The 21,897-nt window shown below is 44.7% G+C and overlaps 1 protein-coding gene across 2 annotated transcripts in view; it reads right to left on the bottom strand.

Annotated features, from left to right (window-relative positions):
• The window catches only part of grk4 (G protein-coupled receptor kinase 4), a 44,637-nt gene extending 24,440 nt beyond the window's left edge, over positions 1–20,197 (bottom strand). For both annotated transcript variants that reach the window (XM_056408948.1, XM_056408947.1), the window contains exons 1-4: positions 19,886–20,197; positions 8,016–8,111; positions 2,567–2,679; positions 1,355–1,432 (exon numbers count right to left, since the gene is read on the bottom strand). In XM_056408948.1, coding sequence (XP_056264923.1) covers positions 1,355–1,432; positions 2,567–2,679; positions 8,016–8,111; positions 19,886–19,937 — 339 coding nt within the window. In that variant the 5' untranslated portion in view covers positions 19,938–20,197. The remainder of the gene's footprint in view (positions 1–1,354; positions 1,433–2,566; positions 2,680–8,015; positions 8,112–19,885) is intronic.
• Between the last annotated feature and the right edge of the window lie 1,700 nt (positions 20,198–21,897).

The following is a 21,897-nucleotide window of genomic DNA, read 5'->3' as shown; positions in this document are numbered from 1 at the left end:
ACTACTCTCTGAGCCTTCCTGTCCTGAGCGGAGCAGTTGCCAAACCAGGCTGTGATGCTTCCTGTCAGACGCTCTCTACAGCTCCAGAGTAGAAGGACTGAAGGATCCTCTGGGAAACTTTAAATTTCCTCAGCTGCCTGAGGTGGGAGTGGCGCTGCCTTGCCTTTCTCACCAGAGTGTCTGTGTTTGTTGACCATGTCAGATTCTCGGTGGTGTGGACTCCCAGGTATTTATACCCGCTCACCCTCTCCACAGTAGTCCGTTAATCCCCAGTGGTGAGTTGTGCCTCCTAAAGTCCACAATCAGCTCCTTAGTTTTGGTGACATTCATGATGAGGCTGTTGTCCTGGCACCAGAGTGACAGATCAGCAACTTCCTCCAGGTAGGCCTTCGCCGTTGTCGGAGATCAGGCCCACCACCACTGTGTCATCCGCAAACTTGATGATGGTGTTGAGCTGAACCTGGCCACACAGTCATGTGTGTACAGATCCTGTGTTCAGGGTGAGGGCCCACCCTGACCACCTGTGGCCTGGCGGTCAGGAAGTCCAGGATCCAAGCACACAGGGGTGTTCAGTCCCAGCTCAATCAGCTTGCCAGTCTGGAGGACTATGGTGTTGAAAGCTGAACTATAATCAATGAACAGCAGTCTCACATAGCCCCCCCTCTGGCTGTCCAGATGAGAGAGTGTGGTGTGCAGTACCTGGGAGACAGCATCATCTGTGGATCTGTTTGGGCGATAAGCAAACTGGATGTAGAGTCTGAACGGCGGGGGCGGGACATCAGGGCTGTTTGACTCCTTAACTTTTATCGTTTTGTTTGGATTTTCCCAAAAACTATTTAAACTTCCAGAATCTTTGGGTTGTTTATTAGTTTGGTCCAGTTCATGTAGAGCGGTGAGAATGTGGTAAAAAAAAAAAAAAGGGACTCCGTGTGGTTGTGATGTGAACACGACGAGGCCAAACCACAAGAGTGTGTGTGATATGGGTAAGTGGCACAATCATACACTCAAATACACGCAACGCATTTCTTCCGACTACAGTTTCCTCTCTCTAGTTCTCTATGTTCTCCATGAGAAATTTGAGTTTGGACCAAAAATGGTAATTAACCAACCAAGAGAACCAAAAAAGAGGCGTAAACACGACCTCATACTGCCAGTTGTGCATCCTCGACTAATATTCAGTCATTCAACAATACACATGTAATATTAAAAACAAACGTACATTGTTTTAAAGACGGTGTTAATGGACTAAATACAAATCCTGCAGCACTGCAAGATTTAATTTGCACGTTTGCAAATATGATGTCACGTCTCCGCCGACCAGCCCTGTTGTGAAGAGAGTGTGCTTGCAACGTACCCCGTTATTAAAGTACGTGTCTAAGACGTTCAGTCCGCAGTCCCTCCTCTTCTCGTCGGGAGCTAGCTGGTACATCGCCTGTCGGAGAGAAAAACAAGACGCGTTCAGCCATCTTTAATATCTCTCCAAATAAGGTGTGTGTGTGAGAGAGAGAGAGAGAGAGAGAGAGAGAGAGAGAGAGGGTAGAGGCGTTAGTTAATGAGGAACAAGAGAGAGGAAGAAATAGAAATATAAACGACAAGTAAGAGAGATGGTACCGCTGATGCCATCTGAACCGAGTCAACACCCCGCTGTCGCCCACCAGGACGAGGCCGCCACGTCACAAGTACAGATTGTAGTTTTTGGGAAGATGTGTAGGCGGGGAGACGCCCACCGACGATGACAGGAGCAGCCGTAACTCAGATTAGAACCGTGACGTTGATTGCAAGTCTAGCATTCATAAAAGTAGGCCAACAAATAATACATTAGCCGTTATAACCATGTTTAAGCTAGCTCGTAGCCCGCGCTAGCTACGAGCTAGCTTAAACATGAGCTACGAGCTAGCTTAAACATGAGCTACGAGCGTGACAGTCTGATGTCCGTTTGTTGTCAGTGCTCCATGTGAACGGCTTTTACAGGGAATATAGCCGAAGAGGTTTTTATTGTCGTCATTGTCAATCGTCATTTTGTGCTTCTTCTTTTTTTTAAGTATCGGTCCATTAACCGTTTAAAAAGTACCGGTTTAGCACCGGTATCAAAAAAGAAACACCCATCCCTAGTGTCACGTAGCTACGCTGCTTTCTACCTGCTTTAAAAAAGACTAATGTGGGTTCTTATTATTACAATTTCTCTCTTTTTTTAAAGCATGATTCTCTCCTGTTTTTCTTTCTCGCATACCTCCAGGGGCCGAGACACAAGCTGGGGCCTGTGTTTGCCTGCTCGCCCAGGGGACCTGCCTCTGACGTGGGCTTGACCTCATTGAGGAGTGCGTGGAGGAACAAGGGGGCGGGGGTCCGCTCTCTGACAGCCCGTCAGAGTCGCTAATCACTCCCCCTACGCCTCGCACACCCCCCACCCTCCACCCCCAGAGCTACTGCCAAGAGGAGCAGGCGAACCACCAAGATCCCTCTTTCCTCTCCCGCAGGCCGGAGTCCGGCCGGCGTGGTGGGTAAAAAGAGGACGTGTGAAGAGAAGATGGCGTTAGAAGGTGCGGAGCGACGGTCAAAGTCTTACCACGGTGTCCATGAACTCGATGCAGCGCTTCAGCTCTGGCCGGGTGTCACAGTACTGACGGAACAACAGCCGGCCGATGGGCTGCTTCTCACATAAACTGGTGTAGTCCCTCTCTGGGGAGAGTGAGACAGATGGAGGAACGTCATTACACCAGAGAAACGCTGCAACGCTGGATCTGAACCCGGCGACCCAACATGCAGGAGGAGTTACAGGAAAAACGTTAAACTCTTTTTCTCACATTCTTTTGCTTTTGGATTTTCAACCAGTCAGGCCTCTAATAACGACAACACATTACCCTACGACTTAGACAACAGTCATAAGCTAACTAACAGATGGGAGCTTTAACTTTTGCACACACACAAAAAAAAAAAGACGAATCACATTGACAAACATATTTTAAAAAGAAAAGCAAGCTGTCCCTTAATTAGTATGTTTACGTATGCTACATCATGCCAAAAAACAAAAACACACTGCATGGCTGTTTTCTATGTCTGTTTTCTATGTGTGTGTGTGTGTGTCACGTGTGTTTTGTGCAGCTGGCCTCAGCCTATTAGGAATAATGGCATCTATTTGAGTCATATTCCCTCTGGCACAAAATGAGGAAGAAGACCCAGGACGTTTTCCAACACTGATTGACAGTAAGGACACACACATATACACACATACACACACAATCAAATATCCACGTAGAAGCGCATACTTGTGAGTAGAGGATAACACGGGATGAAAATGTCTGAGTGGTGACATCCACGGGACAACCTCCTCCGATGGTAAATCAAATCTTCTCAACGGTCCTCCCCAGCTGCACCGTTTATTACCCAGCAGCCCCCTCTGCTCTGCAGCGCTGCTCATTCAAACTCGACCACTTATACGACCGCAGAACCCAAGTTATCGCTTTCGTGAGCAAATAGTAGTGTGTGTAGAGAATATGAGATTTTTATTGCTTCCCCTTCCCCACCGGTGGCGGCCGTGTTTTAAAATCTGAAGATCAAAATGCGGGAAAATCTCGACGAGAGATCTTTAACTGTATTGCTTTTCACTTTAACGGCATTGGCTGTCAGACTGTAGCCTTTGGAGCTGGGAGAGCGCCCTCACACTCACGATTTGTATTTTAGGACATCTATCAAGAGAAGATGTTTGGAGCCATTTATTTGTACTTTTGGGGAGGTAGATATGGCGTCACAAATAAACGCAGTGCGATCCACAAATAAAGATATATAAATCCACAAACAAATAGACATCCACATAGAAATGCATAAACATTTATGATTTTTCTTTACATTTTTATAAATCTTAATTTCTTTATGTGTGCATTGGAATATATTTGTGATTTTTCTTTACATTTATATAAACCATAATTTGTTTACGTGTGCATTGGAATATATTTGTGATTTTTCTTTACATTTATATAAACCATAATTTGTTTACGTGTGCATTGGAATATATTTGTGATTTTTCTTTAAATTTATATAAATCATAATTTGTTTACGTGTGCATTGGAATATATTTGGGATTTTTCTTTACATTTATATAAATCTTAATTTATTTACGTGTGCATTGGAATATATTTGGGATTTTTCTTTACATTTATATAAACCATAATTTGTTTACGTTTTTTTTTTCTTTCCATTTATATAAATCAATTTATTTACGTGTGCATTGGAATATATTTGTGATTATTCTTTCCATTTATATAAATCAATTTATTTACGTGTGCATTGGAATATATTTGTGTTTTCTTTCCATTTATATAAATCTTAATTTATTTATGTGTGCATTGGAATATATTTGTGATTTTTCTTTCCATTTATATAAATCATAATTTATTTATGTGTGCATTGGAATATATTTGTGATTTTTCTTTTCATTTATATAAATCATAATTTGTTTACGTGTGCATTGGAATATATTTGTGATTTTTCTTTAAATTTACATAAATCATAATTTGTTTACATGTGCATTGGAATATATTTGTGATTTTTCTTTACATTTATATAAATCTTAATTTATTTACGTGTGTATTGGAATATATAGATCTGATATAGATCTGACCCCATAGGTAGAGGATTCATCCGGAAAGGTGAGAACAATGTTCATTAATACTCTGAAAATGTGGATCTCTCATTAGTTCCATGCAAATAAGTGTGGACTTCCATCAGCAGCCCGTATCTTCACAAATCCACTGGACAGGTCGTCATCACGCTGTCCAATAAAGACGTTTCTTGAACATGTGACTTCTGTTCACGAGCTGCTTTGTTTACAAACGGGCAGCGTGAACCGAAACAAGTTAAAAAACAGTCAACTTCTCCATTCTGGTTCAGAAGATAATTACCGTTGAATGCTCTCTTTAAGTTTTAATCGTTAGCGTCTGCTTCTCGGCGTCCAGATATCTGGAGATTACCGATTCATTATTTGAGTGTTTCTTCATCCTTTTCCTCCGTCTCATCACGCCATCGCAACGAGCCCCCCCCCCCCCCCCATGAGGTTTCGGTGTCTTGCTCCAGAACTGGTTTTGCTGTGAGGATTTTTCAGGGTGGTTTCATTCGAATTGCTCGTATTTCCTGCTGAATTACGGCACAATTGGCCGGTCGCTCTTCGAAGGTGAAACACTCCCAATATGCAAAATTATAACACCGTCACAGAAACTGTTGTGCAATGTTTTCCATGTTGTTTAACCCTTGTGTTGCCTTCGGGTCAATTTGACCCGATTCAATGTTTAACCCTCCTGTCGCCTTCGAGTCAATATGACCCGATTCAATGTTTCACCCTCCTGTTACCTTTATATTTACTAACATATTTTACCCTTGAGGTCAATATGACCCCAGCTATTAAAATCTCCAGAAAATTATTAGAATTAATATTGTTTTCCAAGTTTAAGTGTGAGGTACTTTATGTTTGTTTGTTGACTCCCGAAAGAACACCGACATTAAACATTGAATCGGGTCAAATTGACCCGAAGGCAACACAAGGGTTAAGTGACATTTGGCAATGTATGATCCACGTGTCAATCAACATAATACAGATTAAGAAATGAGATGGTTTCAGGATGATATTTAATATGGTTTTAAATAAACCCTCGCTCAGTTTGTATGACATCTGTGTAAAGACGCGTATTAGTAATGCATGCCATGTAGATAGTTATTCGAGAATCATTTCAAATCGTTTTGTTTACCTATTTGTCCATAAATGTGTGCATGTGAATGGTAGAAGATCAACTCTCTGTGTAAAATATAGGACATTTTGAGCCCCGTCTATTCAGCGGGGAGTCCTCCGTCATAATGTGTTTACATTTGACCAGTACACAGAGAACTGGGACAAACTAAACCCAGGGACACAAGTACAAATGTTCTAAAAACATTGTATATTCCTTTTAGAGCAACAAATACTACAGAGGGCGTTCATGTGAACTAACTCTGAAGAGTGACATGAATACATAAATGAGTTAATTATATAGTTTATCATTAGTGGGGTTAACTATTCAACAATAACTTTCAAAATATGACAAATTAAGCAATGCTAAATCCCATGTATGTCTTTGCACAGTATATCTCTGTATCTTGTAAGATGAAGTTTACAAAATTGCTGACCTGCAAAACAAAAGGAATCGATTCAAAAAAATACTTTCATCATAAAATGACCTACTGCCTCAAAAGAAACCAACAGTTTCTGGGTTAGTGTGTGATAGCGCGAGTGATAGTGAGTGCATGTGTGTGTGTGTGTGTGTGTGTGTGTGTGTCCAGGCTGATTCCAGGCACGACATTTTTTCAATGTAGAAACGAAGAACCTTCCACCGACGAAAAAATTTCCTCTTTGCATAATAGAAATGAACGGTCTCTTGTTTCCTGAAGAAAAAACAACTGTGAAAGTAAGACGAGAGAGAGAGAATACAAGACAGCAAGGTGTCAGGAAAAGGAAAACATGACTGGAAAATGAAAGGACTGAAGAGAATGACGAGCTTGTAATGCTCCAACGAGCCCGGACTCGCGAGCGTCTGAGCCGGGAGAAGAAAGCGCCAATTACAACTTCATTAGAACTCAAATTTAGGCCCGGAGTGAGCGAGACAGCGATGGCCAAATGTGCACAAATCGGAGGTTTCGGCGCGGCAGAGATGGAAAGCGATAGGTGCACTGAAGCGAGAAAGGGAAGGGGAGATATAAGGAGAGGAGAGAGAGGGAGGGAGAGTGGCCTAAAGCGTGGAGCCAAAGTGGCTGCAGCCCACATAACGCAATCGAGGCTTCCTAGAAGTACTGCGCACTCATCAAGGCTGAGGCCAAATGCCTGACATTACCAAGACACAACAAAGACACAATCACTCGCCTTCTATTCACCGTGTACTGGTATGCGTGAGCGTCTCTGCATGCGTGTGGGAACGCACATGCCGACACGCCTGCGTGTTTATGTAGGCAAAAGGGTTTATTTTCAATCCTGCGTTCGGTGCGATGGGGAAATTACGCAACAGCTATCTGTGACGTACATAACCCTCAACAGCTGCTGCTGACACACACACACACACACACACACACGCACGCACACACCTCATTTTGGAGCCCTGTGCAAAGTTATAATCCGAAGGAGACTAAATATGTAAACTACGGCGAGCACAATGCTTCTTCACGGTGACCTTCACGCGCTGACGTCTTTAAAGCAGGTAATGGTCCCCGCCCACCGCATTCCAATTGACGACAATTAGATCTGCGAGTGACGACTCCTGACATGGAGACAGAGCGGCGTTCCTCTCGCGTCTTCTTTTCCTTCACGTTGTTTTTCTCCCCACTCGCTCCTGTCCTCGAGAGATCTTTTCCTCCCGTGGTAAAAGCCTCTCTTTGTTTCCGTTTTTTCACTCGCGCCGTCTCTCCATAACTCTTATGTTCCTCTGAAGTGGTGGAAAGAGGGAGGGAGAGAGAGAGAGAGAGAGAGAGAGAGAGAGAGATAGATGCAGAGGCATGGAGACAGAAAAGAGGGAGGGAGAGTGTGTGGGGGAGGGGAGCACTGCAATCTCTGGCAGAGATAGCAGTGGCGCACTATCACACACAGGCACACTCACACACACACACACACGACACGACCGGGATGGGGATGAGGCGATAATGAAGCCCAGGAGTAGAGCACTTGTCTGGGCCACAAAGAGAGAGAATCCTGGTTCTAAACCTGGACGTGGAGAGCAGGAAGGAAGTGAAGGGGTGAAGACGTTTCGATTGGGCGTGCGAGCCGACAAGCACGTCATGTTCGGAGAGACTTTGAGATTAAGAAACAGATTCCCAGAGTCAGACAAGAACACACACACACACACACACACACACACCGTTTCCTGTCCCCTGCCTGTAACTGCGGGTGGAGACGGGTCGAAACAGGAAGGAAGTCCAATCTGAACTTCCTCCCGCAGTCAGACCCCACCCCAACGACACCACATCTTTCTGCCACACACACACACACACACATTGTTCCTTACCGATAGAGCGGCGGAGCTCCTCACACTGGCTGATGTGTGGGAGTTTCAGCATCTCCTTCCATTTCTTACTGCGACCGTTCCTCTTCCCTCCGCCACCTGCGAGACACAAGAGACGCTTTTAAAAACCGGCCCGCCAGTCAAGCCGCCGTTTCCACATTTCACTCGGCGTCTTTAACCGCGGCTAACGGCTGGCATTGTCAACACGAGAACAAGAGCGCATCCAGTGTGTGTGTGTGTGTGTGTGTGTGTTGACCTTGCAGCGACCAGAGACAGCTGGCCCATCTCACCAGACGCCTCTTTGCATCATGACAGAGCATGGGGTGAAGAATGTTGACAGCTTTTAAAGATCATGAGGGACGCACGCGCACACACACACACACACACACACGCACGGCCCTTAACACGAGGGGTGAATGACCTCAAGGTACAACCGTGCTCTTCCGAGATCACTTTGTATGTTTTACTGGAATGCTCATTGCAACACCAGCAGGGGTGTGTGTGTGTGTGTGTGTGTGTGTGTGTGATGACTTCATGTCCTAATTCCTCGAGGACAAAGTGCTGAAGAACAAGAAGTCAGCAGAGGTTTCTGATGAAACGCCGCTTTGATTTGCAAAGTAGAAGCTTTACACGCAAGCAGACGAGCTTTAAGGAGGGATCAACGTGTGTGTGTGTGTGTGTGTGAACATCCATGAGTCCCGTGATGTTTTATTCAAATTGAATGTTGACAGTTTAGACTAATAGTTGGTTTGTTTTCTTTAAAGGAAAATGTAACCGTAGTTCAACCTGTTGCACCATTCAGAAGAGACAAGTCATTACTTTGAGGAATTATATACAAGTTAAACTTCTTTAAGACGGGGCAGTACAGTATAAAGTTTGAAACAGTATTATTTAAGTTACAGACTGTCACATTTCACATTTAAAAACAACACTGGGTTTATATCAAGTTATTTTGGTATTTTGCTGTTTTCTATCATTAATAAAAACTAAAGTGTCTACAGCGGTTTTGGTTTAGTTTTTTTAGAAGGTAAAGAATTAGTGAGGGAGGTTAAAAGGCAGGGTTGGCAATCTTCTTCAAAAACATATTCGATATCTTTGTTCTCATTACATCCCGAGAGCAATCAATGAACCAACTGCAATAAAAGAACGAAGACAAACATCCCGTATCCGTCCACGGGACTGGACAAAGACATCCGATCGTTGCATCCGGCACGAAGTCGATGCCCGTCTTTCTGACTCGATGCTTTCTGAACATGGGTGGATTTTATCGGTCGGGTGATTTTTAATATGCAGCGAACAAAACCTGCCTTTACGGAGCCGAAAGCACCTTCTGATCTCAGAGTCAGCTGATTTAAACCCTCAACTATCTTTGGTCACACACACACTGTTGTGTTTCCTATCACTTCAAACCGATGTTTTAAAACACTGAGCAAACAAAAAGTAGCCCGAGTGAACCATTTGAGGATGACAACGAGGGAAATCCTCTGCCCCGAAGTTCAGCAGCCACCGGCTGGTCTGGCAGTGACATGTGACCCCACACACACATCTCTACAAAAACATAATCGCCCTTATTACTGCGGACTTACTTAAACGTTGTTTATCACAGCAAAGATAAATGTTGGATTACGCACAACCTGATGATAGCCACACACACGAGCCTAAAACACACGATTGCAGTCAAATTAGCTCAACAAAAAAGTAGAAAACAGTCATAGATTGAAGAAGATGGTGCAAGAGGAACATTTTAAGCGTTGAGATTAGGAGTGCCAATAAAAAGGTTGAAAGTGACGACGTGCGTACGGAGGAAAGAAAAGACAGAAGAGGGAGAGACATCACCGAGACTTGGGGTCAGAGAAGAGAGAAGGAAAGACTGAGAATAATCGAGGAAAATGAACAAAAGATTCGAAAAGAAAGACGGGGATTTAATAGCAAGCTATGGAACAGTGGGTGTTGGTGTGTAGATATGTGTGTGTGTGTGTGTGTGTGTGTGTGTACACGTCGAGCCGGTGTTGGCCGGCCACCCCGCCCTGTTTAGTGTCACTGACGTCAGAGCCATGTGTGCAGGCCCTTAGTGCAGACAGGATGGAGCAGAGTATTTATTTTACTTTGGTTCTCCCCTCCGAGCGCGCGGGGCCCTCCGTAAACACCGGCCTCCGAGCGGTTTTTCGCTCATTCATAGCCGAGCGAGCGCCAGCGGCGCTGAGATCATCGAGCGGGAGGAAATCTACGCGTGTGCGCCGGTGACGAGATTCAAAAACGTCGGAACATGTTGAGAAAGACTGGCGTCAAAAGTCGGGGCCGAGGATGAACATTCCTCCTTCACAGGGAGCGAGGTCGCACAGCAAGACGTGTTTACATGTGTCTCTCTCCCTCCCTCCTTCCCGCCCTCCCTCTCTCTCTCCCTCCCTCTCTCTCCATCTCTCTCCATCCCTCCCTCTATTTTTCTCTCCATCTCTCTCCTCCCTCGCTCTCCCTCTATTTTTCTCTCTCTTGCTCTCTCCCTCCCTCCCTCTCTCCCCCTCTCTATTTTTCTCTCCAGCCCTCCCTCTCTCGCTCTCTCCCTCCCTCTCTCTCCCTCTATTTTTCTCTCCAGCCCTCCCTCTCTCTCCCTCCCTCTCTCTCCCTCTATTTTCTCTCTCCAGCCCTCCCTCTCTCTCGCTCTCTCCCTCCCTCTATTTTTCTCTCCCTCCCTCTCTCGATTTTTCTCTCCATCCCTCCCTCTCTCGCTCTCTCCCACCCTCTATTTTTCTCTCCATCCCTCCCTCTCTCGCTCTCTCCCACCCTCTATTTTTCTCTCCATCCCTCCCTCCCTCTCTATTTTTCTCTCCCTCTCTCCCTCCCTCTCTCTCCCTCTATTTTTCTCTCCATCTCTCTCCCTCCCTCTATTTTTCTCTCCATCTCTCTCTCCCTCTCTCTCCCTCTCTCCCCCTCTATTTTTCTCTCCATCTCTCTCTCCCTCCCTCTCCCTCTCTATTTTTCTCTCCATCTCTCCCTCCCTCTCTCTCCCTCTCTCTCCCCCTCTATTTTTCTCTCCATCTCTCTCCCCCCCCTCTCTCCCTCTCTTAATCCCTCCCTCCCTCTCCCTCTATCTTTCTCTCTCTCTCCCTCTCTCTCTCTCTCTCTCCCCATGTTTCCTGTGTCACTCTCTGCTGTCAGCAATCCAACAAAAAAAAGAAGAAAAAAAGACCATTTCAAAAGAAATGCTTCACAGCTTTGGCCACAGAATAATGGATGACTCGTTTTAAAACAACTTAATGGAAACCAAAGCCCTCTTCTTCCTTATTAATACAATCAAACAGTCTGTTCTCTCTCTCTTTTTAAAAAGGGACACACAATGCCAAAAGGCAAATAATTTATGTGGTATTACCAAGTAACAACATTTCTGAAAGCTCTCGTATCTCACTTGCAGCTCTTTCAACAGTGGGGATGGAAACACCAACAACGTTGACTTTGTGTCTTGAGGTGGGCTTTCTACTTTTTTTATGTCTGGTTCGATGAATTTAAGACAAAATACACACAGAGAGTAGAAGGAAAATATTTTGCTTTTGTTTGCGTGTCCGGACGGAGCTACGGCGGCTTTCATGAATATAAAGATGAACATCCGTGGGGTCTCTTCCATCTCGGCTCTCTTGTTTTCACATGACGCTCTTAATGTAAGCGCAGGCCAAACACAATCCCAAAAACACTCCCTATCCTCCCCTTCTCCCCTCTCTCTCTTTCATCTCCAGTGGGAGAATAATCCAGAGACAGGAGACTGGAAGTATCGTTTTAGGCCGAGTCATCTCCATCCAGATTTCTACCATTTCAAACCGGAGATTTATTCACTTTTTTTTTTTTAAACAGTTCCAATAAATTTCAACTTATTTCCCATACAACAGTCAAAGTGAATTACATCGGACTTAGAGAACAAATTCCTGTGGGACCGATGGGTTTATGACTCATCGTTCAAATGGCTTAACATCATCTACAAGCCGGCAATCTGTTAAATTTATAGAGAAACGGGTGAAGCGAGACCTAAAACCAGCCAACAGATGTGTCAACCGACATAGATCATTAAATATATAGCTACATAATCGCTGATAAGTCACAAGAACATGCAAGATAGAAATGCCAAATATGCCTTTGAGATAATACGAGTAATAGTGTTGATTATTAGTATCATCAGCTTCATAATAGTATCGGTCAAACTGATTTTTTTCTAGCTAGCATAGCTAACAGCCTAAAACTTAAACACATTTTTACAAAAGTCGCTATGAGATCGGAGAACTTCGGATAAAAAAGTATTTCACGTGTTAAAAACTGAACAATTAACGTTAGTAATATCGCAACATTACTAATTTGACTATATTGTTCAATTCATCCAAATGAAACGAGAGCACGTCTCTGTGTTCACCGAAGCGACCATTTCCAACCCTAATAAGAAGACTAAATGTTCTTTCTGTGGAAGTTAAAGAGATTTTTTTTTGGCGATTCCCCAGCTTTTTTCAGATGTTTCTGTGAACACAGAGGAGTGATTTCGGGTCGCCAACATCTAGTTACCTGAACACAAAAACAAAAAAACAGCATATAGGTGGAGGTAAAAATCAGCAAAGAAAAGTAAATGGAAAAAAGGGTAAAAAGCCAGATCGTGCGGTTTGGTAAGCCTCTGCATTTTGGCACCAACTGCATTTTTTTTCTCCAACTTTAAAAACACCGATAACAATGTTTACCAAGTTATTTTTGGTCAACGTAATCGTACTCTTAATAAGTGGAACGAGCCCCGTGCCTCGCTAGATCCGACCACCCCCACCCATCGGTGGATGTTTGGATCGGACGGCCACGGTACTCCATGGAAAGAAAACAAGAAAAACGCCCCGATTTTTAATTGTAGGAAATGAGAAAGGGTCCCGCATAGTTCAGGCCCCATTGTGTTACGAGTTTGCACACGAGGCACAATGGAGCGTACGGCCGTAAATGAACGGCCTGTTGCCGTCCCGGCCGCTCGCTCCCACACTGGAGGTGATAAGGAAAACATGAGCTGAGAGTATCTGTGTTGCCCATTCAAAGCAAAGGGCCAGTGTTTGCAGGAGGTAATCCGTCTGTATACGAGCACTGAAAGACACACATCAGCTGAGAGAGAGAGAGAGAGAGGCTGAGCGAGAGAGAGGCTGAGAGAGAGAGAGAGAGAGAAAGAGAGACAGAGGGACTGAGAGAGAGAGAGGGACTGAGAGAGAGAGGGACTGAGAGAGAGAGAGGCTGAGAGAGAGGGGCTGAGAAAGAGAGAAAGAGAGAGAGAGAGAGAGAGAGGCTGAAAGAGAGAGGCTGAGAGAGAGAGAGAGGCTGAGAGAGAGAGGCTGAGAGAGAGAGAGAGAGAGAGGCTGAGAGAGAGGGGCTGAGAGAGAGAGAGGGGCTGAGAAAGAGAGAGAGGGGCTGAGAGAGAGGCGCTGAGAGAGAGAGAGAGAGGGGCTGAGAGAGAGAGAGAGAGGGGCTGAGAGAGAAAGAGAGAGAGAGAAGCTGAGAGAGAGAAAGAGAGAGAGGGGCTGAGAGAGAGAGGCTGAGAGAGAGAGAAGCTGAGAGAGAGAGAGAGCCCTCCTGTGAACCTCACCTCTCCCACATGCCTCCCCCCTCCCCCCTTCTCATACTTCAGCTCCTTCCTCCCCTCCCCCATATAAACAGTTTTCTCCTCTTGTTTTGCCTTTAATAATTCTTTATGGTCAGACTTCCCTCTCTTAAAAACAGTTTTTTCCCCCACCAACATGTGCTCTCTGCTCATTCCAGCGATGCTCTGCCGTGTTTCTCGAGACCTTTTCTTTCGTCCTCCGGATCTCGGCGTTGGAGCCATTCCATTAAAAAAATCGAGCCGAGAGACGCGCTTGAAAACCGACCCTTGTTTTCACTGCGTCTTGAGGGAGAAGGAATGGGGGGGGGGGGGTGGGGGGGGGATGACGACAGCGAGGGAAGACTGAACTTGAGCAAGAGGACGGACCGAGAGCTTCATCATCCGTACGGTCTCCACAGCCGCCTCTCAGACGAAGAAGAGCCGAGCTGAAAGAGCACGCCGTGGAACACGCTTTACACCCTGAAGATTATCCGCGGGAGCACCTTCAAGTCGTGTTTGATAGACGGACTGATGTCCAATTCAATACGAGGGACCTTTGACATGGGATACACTCGCTCGTGTGACTTCAAAAAACTCAAAGGTGACCCGTGAGAAGCTGTCGACGTACTCGTCCGCTCACATCGTTAAAACTCGAGCCGACAGCCGGGGTTCTCACGGGAAGCGCCGCCGCGTAACGTTTAATGAGGCAGCTGGAACAACGTCCCTGCGATGTTCACTAAAGTGCCTCTTCGTGCGCCAAAGACATCTCCCGATGGCCGCCCCCGGCGAAGCGTCGCCGCCAGCTAGCGCCGCCGCGTACGCGTTTCCCCTGCGCGGCCCGTTTGTGGATGTAATAACTGTAAAAAAAAAAAAGAGTCCCACATCAAGGGGACAGTCACAAAGCAGTGTGTTTTACGAGCCTCAGCTGGAGGAAACACCCCAGAGTGATGACAACAAGTGTGAGCCGGGCTACGACCGCAGAGCTAATGAAGCCACTAGCTAACGTCACAGGGGGAGAAAAACAAAACCTCACAAGTGGTCAGAGACGAGCCGCCGGCCGACAATGTGAAGGCTGGAGGAAGAGAGGGCAGCGAGAGGGGAGGGGGCAGATCCTCTTTCACACGCTATGTTCCATTGCACACACACACTGACAGGCAGAGACACACACATAGGCAGAGACACACACACACACACCACTGACAGGCAGAGACACACACATAGGCAGAGACACACACTCACACACACTCTTACACACGCACACTCTTACACACGCACACACTGACACACACACACACACACACACACAGACTGACACACACTCTTAAACACGCACACACAGACTGACGCACACACACAGACTGACACACACTCTTACACACAGACTGACACACACTCTTACACACACACACTGACACACACACACTCTTACACACGCACACACACACAGACTGACACACACTCTTACAGACTGACACTCTTAAACACGCACACACAGACTGACACACACACTCTTACACACGCACACACACAGACTGACACACACACAGACTGACACACTCTTAAACACGCACACACACAGACTGACACACACACAGACTGACACACTCTTAAACACGCACACACAGACTGACACACTCTTACACACGCACACACAGACTGACACACACACTCTTACACACGCACACACACACTCACACACACGGTGGAAATAACTTATATAAGCAGGATTAGTTTTGACTGTTTGTGCGGGGAATGTGAGCACCGGACCGTCGGCATTCCTTCATGTTTATGAAGACGGTCGGAAGGATGAAAGAAAACAAAGCGAAGAAGAAAACAGAGATCCAGTGAAATGTGGTTCCAGGAAGAGAGATTACTCGTGTTCAGTCCCTCTTTATATTACAATATTAACGTACGTGTGGGTGACGATGTGTTCGTGTCCCTGTTGCGTACAAGTTTGTATCAGAGAGAAATCCTCAGGTGTGTTATTTTACCAACTGTTAGTTCAAACCCGGCTCTAAGATGACAAACTTTGATGGACCAGAATGCATTGCAGGTATCCAACACACTGCTTTGACTACGGGGTGCAACCGACTTCTCAAGTGGAAGAGCTCTTTCTGTCACACTCAACCATGCACCCACCGATATAGATATATACACACACAACTCATGGCTGAATGAAACAAAACGTTGGCTCTCGTAGGGAACTCTGGGAGACGTAGTCTCTCTAACTGAATTAAAAGCTCTGACAACAAACCCCAAGTTCTACATCTATTAATATTAATTGTCAGTACAAGAATTCCCCCTAAAAAAAAAAAACTACAACATCCAGATCCTCCTGTTGTCCATGTGGTGCGTCTCAACTCAAAACGAAGCAGTGTTGTTGTTGTTGTGTATTTTATTCAGTCAATCTTTGCAATACAATATTATTCTATATAATATACAAAACGGAAAGACTGAAAAGGTAAAGGTAGAAGCAAAAATGCTTAAATATTATTAAATTATTATAATCAAATAAATCAGAAAATGTACATTAAATGAAGAAAAATAAAGAAAAAGAAAAATTATCTTTATATATATATATCCTTTTTAACGTTGTTCTATAATTGGACTCCTACAATAGAAATACATCTTTTACTCAATTTTTAGCCTTTTTTACAGTAAACTTACAAACATCTCTCAAATCATATTTACACTAATGTATTAAAAACAAACTTTGTCCACAGTCTGGCAGTGACTTTGCTTTAGCTCTGTACATTGTCTGCATTACTTTATAATAAACCAACTCATTAAATGTCATAACATGTGATCTGTAAAACAACGGGTTTGCGTGCTCATAATAGCCGACATTATTCATGATGCGTATCGCACGTTTTTCAGTCAGGGCTACTTTAATGATTTGAGACATCTTTCAGCAGATGAGATAAAACAGACATGTTGTATAGAAGCTCCTCGTGTCACGTTAAAAAAAAAAAAAATCAGTAACATTTCATGTATAAAAGGACAATATGTGGCAACTCAGCATTTGCTTCTTCCTTATCGAGATACAGCTGTGTGCTCGGGTACAATAAATGTATCAGTTTGTATCGATAATTGTTTGCCGACCTCATATAAACCGTATTTATTTCCGTCGCGTTGATCGAGAGGACCCTCCAATGCGGTTGTTGAAGAGCTCTGACGAACGCACGTAATGGAGGATATCTTACGGCTGAGGAGTAAACATAGATTCTCTCAACAGACTTTCACGCCGCCATCTGCTCAGCGAGGAGAGGGCGCTCTACGCCAACTCAGGTGCTGCAAAGTTTTGTAAACAGTGGAGTCTGCGGGACAAAGTATGAAAACACTGTTTCTAAATTATCTCGAGCGCTTTTAACTGAGTTTTCTGTGAATATCAACAAAATCCAGCCTTTGATAAAATAATACCCGCCCTCCGGTGTATCGGTCGGACTCTTCAACTCATGGATAAATACTGAGTGCTATACTCAACAATGGGGACATGATTTAGAGGGATACAATTATTATTGAGACACTTCTTGGCATTTTACATTCACATAACCTGTGGGCTATGCTTAAAAGTATCCTCTTATATCCTCACACAAACACATTTCAGAAACTTTATCGCATTCTCACGGGAGATATTATTACCAAGAACTTCCTCCGGCAGTACAAGATTTTCAGCTGACGCAATTCTTGCATTCCGAGGGGCCCAAAAGGCAAAAGACGGATTGAAATACTGTAAAAAAAAATTAAAAAGCGTTGGTTTCCTTTCCATGTTCTAAATTTCTAGACTTCATAGGAGGTGGGGAGAGCAGTGTCACCCCGTCAACACCGAAACCACATGTCAATTCAACCGCGACAGACAGGACACACCCCGTCATAACACTTCCCCCTCTGGCCACCCAGTTTCACATCAACAGGTATGCAAGAGTTGACTTTAAAAAGAAAAAGAAAGAAAAATTCTAAGTGTTGCGCATCTCGCGGCGAGACTCAAAGGTCACCGAGGTAGCGACGGCCGTGTCGGCCGGCCTTAATAATCAAGAGTTACTTCAGCGAATCAAGCAAAAATAAAATGATTGTTTATGCGCCGCGTGTGTTTATTCGGACGCTGGGAAACCGTTTGTCATTTCCCGTCTCCACAACGAGGTCAGAGAGATCCGGAAGAAGAAGAAAAAACTGATTTAATGTCTTGCTCAAGGACACATCAGCGGGGCAAACTCTTGCCCACTCAATGAATGGGATCCAGCTGGTAGGCGCTCTCCTTTGAGGCCTTGATGTCGCGTAGCGCGGAGGTGATCGAGGACGGACTCTTGAATTTTTTTTTTTTTTTTAAAGAAGGCAGCGTAATCTCTGATCCACAGGAGACATTTCTTTTCTGTCTGGATTTTGTGCGTTTGAAGCTCGGCGCGCTGCCCGTGTTCACGACCGTCACCGTGACACACCGAAACACTTTGACAGCTGCAAAACACACACCTCTGGAATTAAAATCAAATTAGTCTCCTGCGCACCATAAAAGGATAAATTGGGTGCCATTAGCGGTTTTAATCCGAGTGCTAATTAACACAGTGAATGGTATAGCAGCGAGAAATATAAAAAAACACAGACTTATTCAATATATTTGAGGTGGCAGACGGGGGCAGCAAATATATCCAAAAATCATAATTAAGACTGGAAGTATTGTACTGAAATCACAATATATTAGAGGTATGTGTATGTGTATGTATGTATGTGTATATATAAATATTGTTTTATATTTTATTTCTTATTTTCTTTGTCATTTTATATTAATTTTCTGATTTATTTGATTTTAATTTAGTTTAGGAATTTATAAGCATTTTTTGCTTCTACCTATACCTTTTCAGTCTCTCTTTTGAATATTATATAGAATAATATTGTCTTGCATTTGATTGACTGAATAAAAATACACAACAACAAATGATCACCAAATCTTTCTGCACACGTCTTTGACCATTAAAGATGATATAATAGTGAAGTTTGGCCCCATATGGACTCTACATGCATCATCTCCTCACCACTGAGGGCCTCTCGGAGCCTCTGGCTGAGGAGGCTGACGGGTACCGAGGCTTTAGATCCGATCAGCGGGGCGCACCCGTCACGAGTACCAGTCCTGACAATGCCAAGCACCGTTTAAATAAAAGGCAGGTAAAGGAAAGCCTGGTGTCTCGTAGAAGGAGGAGCAGCTGCTGCTGCTGCGACGACATGGATGCACCGCTGCTGTGAATAATACATTTCACAGCGGTGTTAGGCGCTTATTCTTCAGTCCGAATATAATGCAAACCATAAGCAGGGGGATGAGGCCTCCGCACATGCACACCGAAGCGTGACCACCGAGCCATGCAAGCGAATAAAATGCATCAACTTTGACACACACACACAAAAACCTCTAAAGGCCCACAGCCTCCAGAGATGGAGAGAGAAGAAGAAGAAGGAAAAAAAATTGGAAATCGTTGACACCTTTTCACCCTCCCCTGGCAGCTGATACAGTGGTGTGCACCCACCCATGCGCCCACTCACTGGCTGCTCTGCCATCTCCTGGAAAACAGATGGACCCTGGCTTCCTTTCCCCCCTCCAGGTGTGCTGCTGCTGCGGGATCACCGGCCCACTGAGCAGCGCGTGTGGGGGGGGGGGGGGGGGGTTACACGGTGCGCCTTTCTCCCAGTCACTGCATATTAATTTTTTTTAAACTCCACTATCCCACGCTAGGTCCTTTTCAATGCAGCTGCATACTTCTGCGTCAAATAATACCACAAGTTACACGTTACATTTGTAATTGGGGGCTTTTTCACGCACGTATTTGAACGCCTCACGATGACAGAGAAAGAGGCTGACTGGGAAGCGAGAGCCTCACTGCGCAGCTCGCTTTTTCTGGTGGGGGGGCAACAATTACAATAGCTTGAATACCTTTAAATATCAATTATGTCATTGTTAAATTGGAAATATCCACACACAAAAAGCCCACTGGTGTTTAGTGAGAGAGAAAAAATGTGCTGGAACGCCAATGCTGCAAACACTCCCTGCGTTGTTCCATCTCCAAGCCCGCTGGGCCTCGCGTTGGCCGGTAAATACGTGCGTGCTGTTGCGAGTGTACACACATCTTATTTTAATGGACTATGTTTTAAGGTCTGCCCAGAAACAACGCGCACAGAAGAACACAGAAATCCAGGAGGAGGACAGCCGAAAGCTCGGGCTCGTCCGTGGCCATGTCGTAGAGGCGGGGTGTGTGTGTGTGTGTGTAAACATTTTTTTAAATGTACATTTTCATTCCTCAGCCGTGCTTACCTTCTCTTGCCTTCAGGAGAACCGTGTTGGCCACGATATTTTCAATCTCCATTGTCAGAATGTGAATCCGGAGCAGTCGCGATACATTTCACTCAGCCGGAGAAAAAAGAGGGAAAAAAAGACGTTGGTTTTTTTTGCGGATCAAACGTGCGGAGAACGGTGAGGCTGCTGCTGCACGCGCACAGGGTGAACGCGGCACTGGCGCATAGCAGGTGTTTAATAGTGGTCGTCGTTCCTCTCCATGGCAAGACGGTTCTTCTCTTTTTTGAATTCTCAAACCTCTCGCTACGGAGGAGCGCTGTGATTACCACGGAGCTTGTTAGCATTCACAGCCTGCCTCCCTTCCCTCTCCGCCTGCCTCCCTTCCTGCTTCGGTTCCCTCCTCCTCTTCCTCCTCCTCCTCTTCGCCCCTCCTCTGCACAACGAACCAGCGAGAGAGTAGGAGGGATCAATTTACAACCAGTGCAACCACACACAAGTTCACACGCCCACACACACACACACACACACACACAAGTGCATTTCAGACTTGCATGCATGCTATTTCCAAAAGGCTTATAGTGTGTCCTGAAATTATAGATTTGTTATGACATTTATTGTGTGGCAGTTTTGGATTAAAACCAGTTTTTATGCGTGTGGTTGTCTGCAGTTTCCCTCTCTTCAACCACAGGAGCCTACTGGAAACATAAAAAAGTTATTTCCTTGAAAATACTCATTCTCAAATGTCTTACATATGTAAAGTTTTCCCTTGATTTCCCGCTTTCCTGCTTTTTTTTGCGGCCTGCTAATGTGTCATTAGGCAACATGAACGCCTCACACAGACTTTGTGTTATGTGAACAATGGCGTGAGGGTTTTTTAAAGTTGTTACAATATGACAGGGGGTTGTATAAGCCTGGAGAAAAGAGATAACACACCCGGTTTCTCCTCCACACACACACACACATGGGACCCAGCCGGCCTCCGGGCTTTCTGATATCTGACTTTTGGATCGACTGAGGCCGCAATGCTCGGAGAAGAAGAGTGTGTCATGTCGTGTGCCTTTCAAGGAAAACAACGCGGGAGTCTGAAAAGTAATGGATTAAGTTGTGATCATTGAGAATAAACATTAGGCCTCCATAGCCATTTCACTTTTCCTTTTATTTTTTCACACGCTCGTAAACACATCACGGGGAGGCCCGAGGCTATCTCGAGTGCAAGGAGTGGAGAAACTCGAAAGGTCGAAGGTCACGCGTGCTTTCATCTTCACTTCCTCAATGATTTTGTTGAACGCAGAGTGTGTCAAGTTACTGGAACATTTCAAACACGTCTCTTATCGTGTTAGTAATGTTTGACTTGACTAGGTTCATTTTTTTGCAAGCAGGATCCATGTCGCTGTACATTATCTCGCTGCTCTCTAGATAAAGCTAGAGTGTGTGTGTGTGTGTGACATGAAATCAATACGCCGTGGTAGTTTACTCTCCTACCACAACATCATTATCAGTTCCTAGAAGAACAGGATGCGGTTTATGGGACCGACAACCAAAGAGCCCATTGACATAAAGGTGATTATTACATGGGATGGGCAGCAGCAATTCAATTCACCGCCATAGAGACCATGGCTGCACGGGGTTAAATCTAATGCTATGCTGTGTTAAAATACCTTGATTTTTTCTTACTTTACATATAAGCTATATTTCTGTATATTGAGTGCAACAAGTAGGCGCTATCGCTCTAATAATATCCCTCAGTCAGGGTTACATTCGTGGGAACTCTCAAAATAAAGAGATATGTTGTCTGTACAATATATAAACCTGATTTATATTTATAAATAATAAAACCTTATTTCACCATTTTAGTAATGCACCACTGTCCCTGAATGCTTGTCTGGAACGTCATAAAAACAAACTACTGGTCCATTCAGAGTCACTGCTGCTACCTAGTGGTGGTTATGCATGAATACAAGCCAATTCAATATATTTTCACAGAGAAAAAAGGGTATAAATCAGACACCACATTTATTTGTTATATTAGA

This window comes from Pseudoliparis swirei, chromosome 24, assembly GCF_029220125.1.
Source record: "Pseudoliparis swirei isolate HS2019 ecotype Mariana Trench chromosome 24, NWPU_hadal_v1, whole genome shotgun sequence".
Taxonomy (NCBI): domain Eukaryota; kingdom Metazoa; phylum Chordata; class Actinopteri; order Perciformes; family Liparidae; genus Pseudoliparis; species Pseudoliparis swirei.
The sequence above is the reverse complement of the archived record's forward strand: the minus strand, read 5'-3'. Positions and strand labels throughout refer to the sequence as shown.